General features: G+C 36.8%; 1 protein-coding gene across 2 annotated transcripts; it reads left to right on the top strand.

Moving 5' to 3' along the window:
• On the top strand, window positions 1-11,767 carry LOC127787329 (uncharacterized). Of its 2 annotated transcripts, XM_052315307.1 has the most exons (17): window positions 1-159; window positions 569-689; window positions 1,015-1,103; window positions 1,744-1,903; window positions 2,040-2,178; window positions 2,939-3,032; window positions 3,216-3,353; window positions 6,994-7,094; window positions 7,220-7,333; window positions 8,337-8,563; window positions 9,312-9,370; window positions 9,474-9,659; window positions 9,754-9,877; window positions 10,050-10,108; window positions 10,821-10,966; window positions 11,119-11,277; window positions 11,355-11,767. In XM_052315307.1, the coding sequence occupies exons 1-17, from the start codon at window positions 99-101 to the stop codon at window positions 11,655-11,657; spliced, it is 2,280 nt and encodes a 759-aa protein (XP_052171267.1). In that variant the 5' UTR covers window positions 1-98; the 3' UTR covers window positions 11,658-11,767. The 2 variants fall into 2 exon arrangements, with proteins under 2 accessions (XP_052171267.1, XP_052171268.1); XM_052315308.1 differs by having other exon boundaries at window positions 133-159; window positions 1,005-1,103; window positions 1,744-2,178.
• The last annotated feature ends 728 nt before the right edge of the window (window positions 11,768-12,495 follow it).

Here is a 12,495-nt window from a genome sequence, read left to right as displayed (position 1 = left end):
TACCCGCCAATCAATTCCGCCGACTCCTCCCAACGTTAACATTTTTATACGAGGGACGCCCGACATCGGAAAAGCGAAATTCGAAAACTCTAGTGAAAATGGCTATCAGATTCAGGCGATTACGCGATTCGTCTAGGGTTTTGTCTCAGATTCACTCAGGTTGAATTGTCACCCTAGCGTGTTATTACCTCAATCGTTTGTTAGTTCTTCTGTGCACCGATTCAGGCCTTGTAATGTTGTTAGTTTACGTGTAGCTTTACGTAGAATCCCATTTGGTTACTGCGAAAAATCGGAAGTAAAATAGATGGATTCTGTTTAGTTGAAGAGGATGTAGTTTGCTTGATTATCTTTCAGTTCTGTTTGTCTTGTTTTATTTAGTTTACTTGTGATTTACTCCATTTTCTTTTGAATAATTTCATTCGTAGTTATCATATTTTTGTGCGTCGTTTGATTTCATGGTTGATGCAAGAATTACATGTTTGAAGGATATTGCTACGTTTTGAATGACGGGGAATTAATCTCACTGCTTCTTCTTCTTCTTCTTCTTCTTCTTCTTCTTCTTCTTCAGGTAATTATTCCATTCAATCTAGACAATGCACGAGCCCTATTGCGTCATATTCGAATCCTTTGGCTCGTGTACTGTCAACGATAAATAGAAGTCTTCCAGACAGAGGTTGTTGTGCTCAGAGGTACAAAATCTCTATTCTCTCTCCTGTATTTGAAATTTGTTTTTCTACTTATCAAAATAAATTTATTTTTCTAGTTTTACTTGCGAAGTTTAATTATGTGATTTTATTCCTCCTCTTTGTAAAATGGATGTAATGATTAGACCTGAAGTTCTGGTTGCTAATGTTCTCCATGCCAATTACTCAACAACTTGAAACTATTTGGTGAATTCCATTGAAATTAGCTAGTGTGGATGTTTTGCATTGAAGCTGCCTTTTTTTTTTTTTTTTGATCGTGGTGTTCAGGACTTCGAAGCAGTCCTAACTTATTGCTGACAGTCTATTTCAGGTTCTCAACTATTACGGAGATACCACACGAGTCACTTTGCGAAGATGCTTTGTTGTCCTTCATTGGATCTACTTTTAATGACCTTCAAGGTAATGGCACCATGTCCTGAGAAGTCCATTCTTCCTATTCTGTAGGGAAATGGCATATGTCCAGCACCATCTTAGTTGGCGGGTGGTATGTGGTTAAGATTAAGTGGTTCTTGTCAGCCTGTCCTCATGTTGCAATAAAAGGGGGAAAAAAGAGCTTGTGTTTTTGGTCACCGTGAATTTTTTTCATAGGATCATTTTTCCCCTCCCCATGGATGAAAAACAGATGGTTGTAAATTAGTATTTTCATACTATTATTTATTATATATTTATTACCGATTTTGACATTATAAGCACAATTAATGTTGATTTTTGTTGGGTTAGCAACTCTTGTTTTCTACTTGAAAAACATGGGAAAACACCATCATTTCTGTGTAAAATAGTGGAAATCCTAAAGATGTTTTCTTAGTGGTGTAAATTTGAAATTGAAAAACAGAGTTTTCTGTTATATATTTGGAAATATTCTCATTTGAACTCATTTTCTGTTTTCTGTGTTTTTTAACAGAGCTTATTTTTCAGAATTGAACAACTATGTTGAATTCTCTTTTAAATTTCTGCACACACGATATGATGGGATTAATTGTGATTAATATCATATTCCAACCACCCCTGGTCCCTGAAAAAGTATGAAATCAACTTGCAGGCCCTGATCATTGCTGGTTGAATAACATTGAACTCAGCAAGGATTTTTCCAGCAGAAATGGAGTCTTCTTAGTTCTTGTTGGCACATTTCTTGAGGATTCTTTAATTTCAAGTGGCAACCCTGGCTTTATGTTTGAAAAAGTAAAATCACTTCAGCAAAGGTAGATTGAATGCTGTGTGGAGGTCACTATTAGCTTTGTAGTTTTGGATGCTTTTATGTTGTATAGAGATATGGATGATTACATTTTTGTTTTTTTTTCCTCCCCTCTCCTTCTCATTTATGTTTCTCTTTTATAGGTATCCTTTGCTCCGAGTTATTGGCTTTCAGTCTAGCAGTTCAAAATTTTCTGATGTTGTTCATACATGTATTGCTCAGATAGCCATGAAAGAATATATTACTTTTCCTATTTTATTGTCTAACAAGGATTTTTCTAAGGTGAGGCCTATATCTTAGCTTCCATACCTAAAACCTATCATAAACGGATTCACTAGATGCAATTTGCATTATGGATGTAAATGCTTCCTGACCCATTAGTTCTAAGTTTTAGATAGTTGTTTGGAAGTGTCCATTGTTAATATAAAAGAATTGGTTACTTATCAACTATTTATTTATTGAACAGTATAGTTCTGAAAAGAAAAAAAAAAATTATTCCTAATTTTCTTATCTTATGGTGGTGAAAGGTTTGTGTTACAATAGTTAGTTTTCCTTCCCTCATGCTTTACTTTAGGTATTTGCATCTCTTCGTGTTGTCATCTGTTGATTGCTAACTAATAATACAAGTCTAAGTTGAGTAATTGGTGAATGAAAGAGAACTGCTTTAAGGGGGGTGAAGCCTATACAAAAATGCTGTAAGAGTTCAAGCTTAAGTTGATTGATAGAGGCATAACTTTTTTTTATTAATATTTATACTCTTCGTTCCCCCACATGTGGCCTTGCTTTCCTTGATTACTATGCCAAGCTTGTGTAACTATTTAAATATTATGTTGGTGATGAGATTTGAACACTATACCTTTGCTTACTCTTGTATTCATCATATCCATACATTAACTATACTTTTAAATATAAACACATTCGTGTGCTTTATTATGTTGAACCATAAATAAAGCAGCTGGTTCATGTTACGCACGACTTTTAGTTGCTTGTATGTTCTTTGTACCTCAGTTGATTCAGTTCAATGTTATTCTGATGTACTTAGGTGACAGATAGGGCATGTTTCATTTTATTTAAAGATTTTAAAAGCCCTTTCGTTTACTATGGGAGCGATGTGGATCTTGGAATTATTGACAAAGGTATGATCTTGGTTTTCCCATGCAAGGATAAAGTCCATGTCTCATAAAACTTTGGGTGGTATTGGTCTCATATGTGTGTGTATGTATGTACATATGTAGAGAGCTAGTTGTTTTTTCTGTTTAAAAACTGGAATATTTCATTCTTCTAATTAGTTTGGATATCTTGTAATGTCATATATGCAGCTATCAAGGAGTTAGTGCAACACAGTGAAAATCATGGTATGGCAAGCAATATGAAAAGCACTTGGGTGAAGCCAATTGAAATCATTAAAGAACCACAAGTTTGTTCTTCCTTGCGGAACTTATTATTTTACTACCCAGGTCAAGGTTTCCAATGCCTGATTTGCCTCTAGCCTCATCTATTTTTAATGTCACTATATTAATCTTCTTCTGCTACTTAAACCTTGATATCGTAGACCTGTTGCTTCATTCTGTTTTTGGCCTAATTCTTTAATATGCCACAAATGAGAATGAGCATGCTGTTTGAATGTTTAATATATGTGCATGTTGTGTTACTGGTGCTTAATTTCTTCTGCTTCGAGCTCCTCATGGATGTTAAAATTGAGAAAAGCTTTGGTTATGCATACCAATGTGTCGTGACCCGAGGAATAATAGAAGGGCATTATTGTAATAGGATTTTAATGGGTTGTTAGGATATTTTTACAAATTGTTAGAAGCACATGGGTGCTGTTAGGATATTGTTAGAAATTAGTTAACTAGCTCCTATGCCTATATAAAGGCCCCATTGTAAGAGGAGAAGATATGCTTGAATTGATAATTGAAAACTCTCATTCTCTCTAAGATCTCAAATCTCCTTCTCATTTCTCTACTGCTCTCTCTCAATTCTTCCTAATTTCTCCCCCATTTCCCTCTTAAATCATTCTGTTTCAGTCCTATTCAATCGGATCCTTCCGATTGCCAATTCCAACCTTGTTATGAATCCTAGGTTCATGACAAATGGTATCAGAGTATCGTTCATTGGCTGTTAATGTCCAACGGCTCCTTTGTGATTGATTTCCGATGATCTAGGCCACGATCTTTAGCGACCCAGGCTGGTTCAAGGAGCTACCATTTATCGATGGTCCTCAGCCAATCGTTAAGATTGTAGTGAAAGGAGTCGATTCTTCATGTTGATTGGAAATTATAGTCGAATTGAATTAGAAGATTTCCAGCCGTAGAATCTGCTGCGACTGGCTCTTCCAAACGCCGAAGCAGATTTAAGGCCAGGCGATTCGGAATTGGAAGTGTTGTCGTTTTTTGGAGGCGAAGCTAACAATGACACTCGGTTGTGAAACTCAAGCGTGTTGCCGACATTAGTGGCGACTTTGAAGGATGGTAACGGAGCCAACCTCAGCCATCCAAGCAAGCTTAGGGAGCAATAGCAGTGACGCGGGTTGGTCGAACGACTAGAGTGGGTGACTAGAGGGTGACGCAAACGACCAGGAGGTCACAATTTGGACTTGGGAGTGTTGCGACAGTCCAAGGCGAGCGCAAGCCCGTCGGAGGTGAAGCAGATGGCCCAGACCATTACGACCCAGACTGGTAAGCTTCCTATAGGTGTGGCTGTGGTCGTTGGATCAAGGTGGTGCTGCAATTTTTGGGTCGAGAAGCAATTCTGACTGTTCGGGTGAGACAAGCTGCCCACCTTGTTCGGAAGGGGATTCCGACCATTATAGAAGAATTAACCTAGAGAGAACCGAGCCCATAACCAGCAACTGAAGCAACGAGCAAGTGATTTTCGTTGGTGATTTGGAGGCGACTTGGCTAGGCGGTGTTCCAGCGACTCTGGAGATCTGGAAGGTGGTTAGGCGTTGGAAGGTGTTAATCTCCAAGCAAGTGAGCCCCCTCAGTTCGAACATGGAAGGCGCAGCAGGTGAGTGACCCTTGGCCAATAATTTCAGTAATTATTATACGGAAATCGGGTGCAGCAGGTTGAATTTGGCTGAGATTTTTAGTGATTCAGAGCAGTAGAGTTGATTAATTTAGTTAGGCGAAGGCATAGCAGCTATTTTGGAGTCACTTGATTTTCTGGAGGGTTTTTTATCCGTTGCGTTAGTCAGCTTTAATTGGCAACTCAGTTGCAGATCAGAGTGGCGCAGCGGATTCGACGAATTTCATGTGGGAAGTGGACTCTTCCAACTTATCCAGCTCGTTGGTCGTTGGTGCTTGAGGCTGTGAGCAAAGGGAAACAAAGGCAGCCAAGAGGAGCAGTGCATACATGGAGCAGATGAGCCCTAAATTGCAGCAGAAGAATGTTTCATTTTCAGCAGAAATAGAGCCTCAATGGCAGCCAAAGAAGGCTGCATTTTTAGTTGGCAGCAACAGGGACAAGCAATGAGATACATGATACGGGCAAGGAATTTGGTCTTATGATACGCGAGAAGCTGCAAGAGTTTGCGATAATACTTATTAAGAAGTATCATTATAACTTTCCGGTAGAATACTTTGATGATTATCACGAAAGGTTTAACAAGGAGGAATTCCTTGGAGTGGAGTAGTCGAAGGAGGAGACAAGATTACGAACGATCGATTCACTGCCTACTCTAGACTTTGGGCAGAAAAAGAAACATTTTGACAGAGGCAGCAGCGACCAGAAAGATGGCTGCAATATTGAGCGTAATTTTGGTGGTGAAAAGCATAATCTCAAGGAAAATTATATTGATTAGGTTGATAGAACAGCAGATCAAAAGGAGCCCACGAATCCCTTTGAAGGAGAAGTGCATATAGAGAAATATCTGGACGAAAGCGGGGAAAAAGAAGCTGCTGGATTACTTGCATGGAATCAAGAGGAACCAACTGAAAAATCAATCAATATTAAGGAAGTTGTTGTTGGAATCAAAGCCAATTTATCAATGGTAACTAAGGATTCAGAGCATGAAAGTAGATTGGATGAGGAGATCTGTAAAGATCACACTTTACAAGAGCTGGAAGCTGGTAAATTGGGAATTGAAATCACAGCAGCCCCTAATTCCAACGCTCACAGACAACATTGGTTTGAGCACCCAAGGCAAGTCTACAACTCTTCATCGCTATATTTCTAGGATGTTGATATTTTTACAACAGAGATTGGCCATGGGTTGAATGGGAACACAGTAAAGGCAGCTATGGCTGTAGATTCGTTATCCATCCTTATATTGGAAAGGGAGACCGATTTTGGTTGGCTAGCTATTGCAGAAGGTGGGGACATCAAAATTGAACTCGATCAGATTTCTTCAATTGAAGCTCTAGGCCAAAGTATGCTTGGGATGGATCTTGGAAACCTAAGAACGAAGAAGAAGAGGCCTAAAAGATGCAAGCAAGCAAGAAGAATGAAACGGATTGAGAAAACGAGTATTGGATGAAAAGTAATGAATAGTTGCTACAAGTTCTTGGGACAAGAACTCTCTCAAGGAGGGGGGAATTGTTATGACCCAAGGAATAATAGAAGGGCATTATTGTAATAGGATTTTAATGGGTTGTTAGGATATTTTTACAAGTTGTTAGAAGTACATAGGTGCTGTTAGGATGTTAGAAATTAGTTAACTAGCTACTATGCCTATATAAAGGTCCCATTGTAAGAGGAGAAGATATGCTTGAATTGATAATTGAAAACTCTCATTCTCTCTCTAAGAATTCTCTCAAATCTCTCTCTCATTTCTCTATTCTGCTCTCCCTCATCTTCTCTCTAATTTCTCTCCCATTCTTCTTCAATTTTCCCTCTAATACATTCTACTCTTGACCTTAATTCAATCGGATCTTTCCGATTGTCCATCTCAGCCCATTATGAACCCTAGGTTCATGACACAATGTTGCTGTTTGGACATGAACTTGTATGATATCCAAAAGTTTGTCTTGAGTTCTTTGTCTTCATAATCTGAAAGTAACTATCAACCTTAGTAACCTCTTATTGCACTTATTATCAACTCTGGTCAGTCTACTGTCATATAGTTTAACTTTGTGGATTTGCCATAATTTGTCACAGGCTGCATTTGTGTCGATGAAAGTGGCAACCGCTTGTTCCTCTCTGACACCAATCACCATCGGATAATAATATTTGATGGCAATGGAAAAATTTTGGATTGTGTATGTATGACAATGTTCATTGGATTAAAAATTGAATTATGGTTAATTATAATGTTTACAAGTTCACAAATGAAAATAATGGGTAGTAAACATTAGTCCTTAAACTTGCGTTGCTTCTGTTTCAGATTGGTTCTTCCCCAGGTTTTGAGGATGGAGAGTTTGAATCTGCAAAGTTGATGCGCCCTGCAGCTTCCTTCTATCATGCAACTGCAAATTGCCTTTACTTTGTGGACTCAGAAGTATGTGCTCAGACTGATTTAAAAATATGGCTTATTAGAAGAAAGCTTTCAGTTCCTTCATTTCATGTATATATATATATGGAACATTTCAGTGAATAGTATATCTAATGTGGCACAACATCCGAATCTTTTCCTTCGGTTTTGTTTGGGGTCAAAATTGTTGATATATTTATTTAGGTAGCGTTTGTTAAAATGAGCAAGATAACGTTGTATCAAAATAATGTTGGAATATTTTCCGGATCAAGATATGAAATGGTCAAGATAAAGCGTTTGTTAAATTTTTTTGAATGCATTGGGGGACATATGGGTCATTTATTCTTATTTATAAGGTCCAAAATAAATTTATCTAGAGGGAGAGAGATAAATTTATTTGAATAATTTTAGATAAGAAGTGACTTCTTTTTCAAGGGTTGATAGACAAATTTTACAAACACAATAGAAAACACATTTGTCTGAAATGCTTTCCATATTCTACTTTTTCTGGCCCATATCTTGGCTGACAAGCACTACCTTAAGATTTAGCTTTCCATGACAAAAGAAGTAGCTCCTTTTTTTTTATTTATTATTTGTGGATGAAAAGATGAATTGGAGAATAAGGAGGCCTGCAAATGAGGATTTCTGGTCATTGACAAACTAACCCGAATCTGGTATACTTTGGTTATTAAAGAACAGGAATACGTAGCTATAAATTTTGGGCCACTTGTTTGGGAACATAGTTCTACACGTTGCAAAGCTCTAGGCAGCAATTTGTGTTCTAATTTTTCCATTTTTCCTCTTGTTTTCTTCTGCATTTATTGTACACTTAAAATTCAACAAGGAGATTCTTCAACCTTCAGGGAAGGTCAAACAAAATTGTACTCAGGCCTAAAATTTGTAAATACCTGAACTTACATGGGAAAGTTAATTTTTTTCTCTAAATTTTGTAAATATGAAGTGATGTCTGTGTGTCTTGATATCTATGTTCTAACAAGCTGTTTGTGTGGATTTGCTTTTTCCAACGAAGAACCATGCTGTCAGGAGAGCTGATTTGGAGCAAAGGGTTTTGGAGACACTCTATCCAACGTCCAGTGGTAATAAGAAAACTAACAGTTTCTGGAGTTGGATTAAGAATATGCTAGGGATAGAAAGAGATGTTGATGTGAAGCCCAGCGATTTGGATTCAGAATCATTTTTGTTTCCTTGGCATCTGATCAAATCATCGGACGATGATCTCTTTATTTTTAACCGAAGGTATAATAATTAAAAAAATTGTCCATACTAATGTCCTTTTGTTTAAATGGATTTTTTCTTCTCGAACCAACTTCAACCATTTGAATTTATCACCAGATCCTGTTATTAATATTTGGCATGGAACTTCACTGAGGTGTATAATTTGGGAAAACAGCTTTTGTAGTAACTGGAAAGCCTATGAAGTGAATTATTCTAGGTTTAATGTGATACTGTGTTGTTTTTGTATCTGAAAATGATACTGTATAACTTGAAAATACCTCTTCTATCTTTTCTTTATTTCTGACATTAGTCACCAAGATTCTTGGCTGTTTGTAGTTTTGATAGTAAAGCTACTTAATAGAAGTAATATTTTTTATGGTGAAATGACTCAGATTTATCACGGTGTTTCTAAGCTATTAACTGTAATATATCTGTTATAACTTGTTCTCTGGATACTTTCAAGTGTCAAGATCAGGCAAAAGGGGTACATGGTGTATGTTACCTGTGTGCTGACATTAGTTGACAAGTTGAGCAACCTCACATTAATTAATATGAACCTGCTAATGTAAAATGCTAATATGGTAAATAAAGTCCTTTTCATATCAAACTCACTTGAAGTGATGTTCAGCGTTAGTTATTTGATATTGACAATTATATCAATGAATCCCTACTGCAGTAATGTAGGCATCTGCCATACATCCTCCACGTTAATGAGCAAGGTATTTTACCATAGCTGGGGTATGTTACAATTGATTTCTCATATGTGCAGCTTCCAAACCTTATGGATTATGGATATGGCTTCAGGGGCGATCAAAGAAGCTGTTAAAGGTAAGGAATCTATCATTTTGGTTTTTTGGTTTTCCCCCTTCCTCCTGTTTCCGTGGTCTTTAGCTATAAGAAGTTTTCTTATTAATTTGTTAATTTTCTAAAGGATTTCCTAGGATTTCGGAGGTCTGTGGAGAGTTAATATTGGAGAAAACATCACTTTCGAAGCAAATTCAAGGTAATTGGCTGAAGCAGCAAGGTGATAATAATGAGTTGCTTGATTGGATTCCTTATGCTGATCTTCTGCCTTCATTAGCCACTTTCCGGGACCATATAGTCATTTGTGATACAGGTACAAAATGTTAATAATTGCAATTTTTTGCCACTAATATTGAGTGGTGAAGTTATTGTGCTACTTATTTGGTCTCTAACTAGTGTTCCTATAGCTGGTCAAAGGGTGTTGAAGTTCAGGAAAGAATCTGGTTCTATCTCAAGCTTTCACTTCTCAAACTTTGGGATCCTGGGGCTCCCGTATTGGATTTCATCCCCATTGGAGAGAGTTTACTCTGTGTAAGAATATTTTTCTTGAAGAGCTTATATGAAACACACACACACGTATGTATCTTCACTATCTGCATTTGTTAATTTATATATATGCATTTGCCTAGTAGAAGAGAATTAATTTCATTTGACCCATTAAGTTATCCCTTTCTTCTTCTTAATTTCTCTGTTGATGTTACAGTGGTGATGCGTTGTTGGGAGTCCATGTTGATCACACTGAATGTTTTAGTTTGTTGCCAGGTATTTCGCTGCTGATACATTATGATTGTACCTGATAAGACTAGTTTACTGTGTGACAGAATGTATTGTGCTGAAATGTTTTTAGTTCTTCAAAATTCTATTATTGGTAACTTGACATGAAAATTCTCTTTACTATATTATTGTTATGCTTATTAGTTTATCTGGGTTTTGGAGTGATTTCCAAAATAGTGGCATGATTTTCTATTAAAGTAGGTCTTGGCATTTGGTGGGTCCTATCAAAATGATCTTTTCCCATTGATGTGGCTAGTTAGGGTAAGTTGAGAAAGAGATGGATTTTTTTTTTTAATCAGTGCCATCATATCCAAGAGGAGTTTGCTTTTTGCTCCAAATCCTGGCTAGCCAAACCTCACCTTGACCTCAAACCGGAATCACACCCACAAGAACACCATATGATTCCCTCAATAGTCTAAACTATATATATTGGTTCCTTCATGTATCACTATTGGTGCATAAATCACATCCCTTTTTCACCTTAGCTAGCTAGATCTCCATAATCTCTCTCCACAAGGATGTCTTCATGTGAATCTCCAAATACTAGCCTATCCAAGGATGAGTCTTAGTTTGATGTTTCCACTGGGTGTGCTTGATATGTAATAGATTGATGATTCAATAGCATACCCTGTTCCCATAAAAAAAAAAAAAAAAGATTAATCTTCCCTGTTGATCCCTGATTTTGCATTGCTTGAAACAGGTAGGATTGGCATACAGTTGAATGTAGATATGCCTAAAGATGTGGAGCTCGTTGAACCATTACAAGAAGGTTGTGTATGGCGCCAGGCAAGAGGCGCAGCTACTGAAATCTCAGGAGCCGAGAGCAGAGTGGCATCCTCAGAGAAGGTGCTGCCTGCACAGCATTCTACTATTGTCATATGTTTTTTTTTTCTCATTTCTTGACAAAAGAAATATTTTACATTCAACTTTTATCAAATCACTATTCACTAGTACGTCCAGTAGCCAGCTTAAAGATTTTTGGGTTATGGTGCATGCAGGTTGGTGTATCCCAGCAGTGGTACGATGAATTGGACAGTCTCGCCTTTACAACCCCCGAAGTAGAGTTAAGTACTGAAGAGAACACTTCGGATGTAAATGACCAAGATGAGGGAGTTTGCATTGATTGCGCTGTCCAGATAAGCCCCGGAACGAGTGAGGTGTGCTTGTTACTAAATTTTCTCCCAACAATTCAGCTGTATACTTAATTTTCTCTGTGTCATTTGAATCTATGCAGGTTATTGTTTTTGCATCTTTATATCTTAGACTGAAGAAAAGTTCAGATTCGAGTGACGACAGCAAGGAGAAGAAAGCGGCTAGGATAGCAGAAATTTTGAACCCCAAGGGAACCGAGAGAATGGGAAGAGATCCCATTATTCAACTTCTAATGAAATCAAACAGGAACCTGGAAGAAATAATCTTCATGAAACCTCTGCATGTGAGACTAAAATTTGATTGTCGTGACCATCCAAAGGCGGATAATTCAAAGGACATCATCTTGACAGACTCCTCCGTTGAGGTCAATGTATCTCTTGTCTGATAATTGTTTCCTTTCCTCATTGTTGCTTTGCAAAAGTAATTTTTGTAGGGTTTCGCTGATCACAGTGAATTGGTTGCAAATTATAGGCACTCGACTCGTCATTTTGTTTCTTTCCGATTGTCTTATTTACATTACTTCCGGGTCCCTTTGAGTCTTGTAAAACGCAGCCAAACAAACGGATCAGGCTTCGCTCTTTGAACCCTGCAAGTAATCATTGTGGAGATTTGTCTCTGAATGTCAGCTGTTCGATGAAACGCCGAACAGAAACTCTGCTTGCATTGGGCTGCACGATCGTTGTCTGTGTTCACGATGGTGTGAACACTATGATCTCGGAACGGTAGCCGAGACGATGTTAGAAATGGAGATGATAATTTTTTGCCAAACTCATTTTTTTTTTTGGGTTACTTTCTCCTTTTTTTTTGGTGTAATTATTTAAAATTTTTATTATTTTAATTACATATCTAAATTTGTATTTTTAAGTCATTTTAATTCATATATTTTGATATTTTTGTGTGTCAATTTAAACTTTTTATTATTTTGATTATATCTTTATATCTGTTTTTCAAGTCAATTTAATTATTGTGTTTTAATGTGTTAAAAAAAAAGATAAACTAAGAATCTTTGATGTGTATTTTATTTTATCTTTTTTTATATGTTAAAATATAACATATAAGGATTAAAATGATTTAAAAATATAAGTATAGGGATATAATTAAAATAATAAAAAATTTAAATTGTCACATAAAAAAAATTAAAGTATAGGAGTGTAATTAAAATAATAAAAAATTTGAATAATTATATAAAAAAATATAAAAGTAAAATTATAGGTTTCGTCAAT

This window comes from Diospyros lotus, chromosome 12 (genome assembly GCF_014633365.1).
Source record: "Diospyros lotus cultivar Yz01 chromosome 12, ASM1463336v1, whole genome shotgun sequence".
NCBI lineage: Eukaryota > Viridiplantae > Streptophyta > Magnoliopsida > Ericales > Ebenaceae > Diospyros > Diospyros lotus.
This window is presented reverse-complemented; position numbering and strand designations above follow the sequence as displayed.

Bases quoted from the DNA above. Each gene is read 5' to 3' on its own strand.
- LOC127787329 (XM_052315307.1), top strand. From the start codon at position 99: ATGGCTATCAGATTCAGGCGATTACGCGATTCGTCTAGGGTTTTGTCT. The intron at 3,354-6,993 runs GTCAAGGTTTCC...AATTTGTCACAG, and splicing joins CTTATTATTTTACTACCCAG to GCTGCATTTGTGTCGATGAA. The intron at 10,109-10,820 runs GTATTTCGCTGC...TGCTTGAAACAG, and splicing joins ATGTTTTAGTTTGTTGCCAG to GTAGGATTGGCATACAGTTG.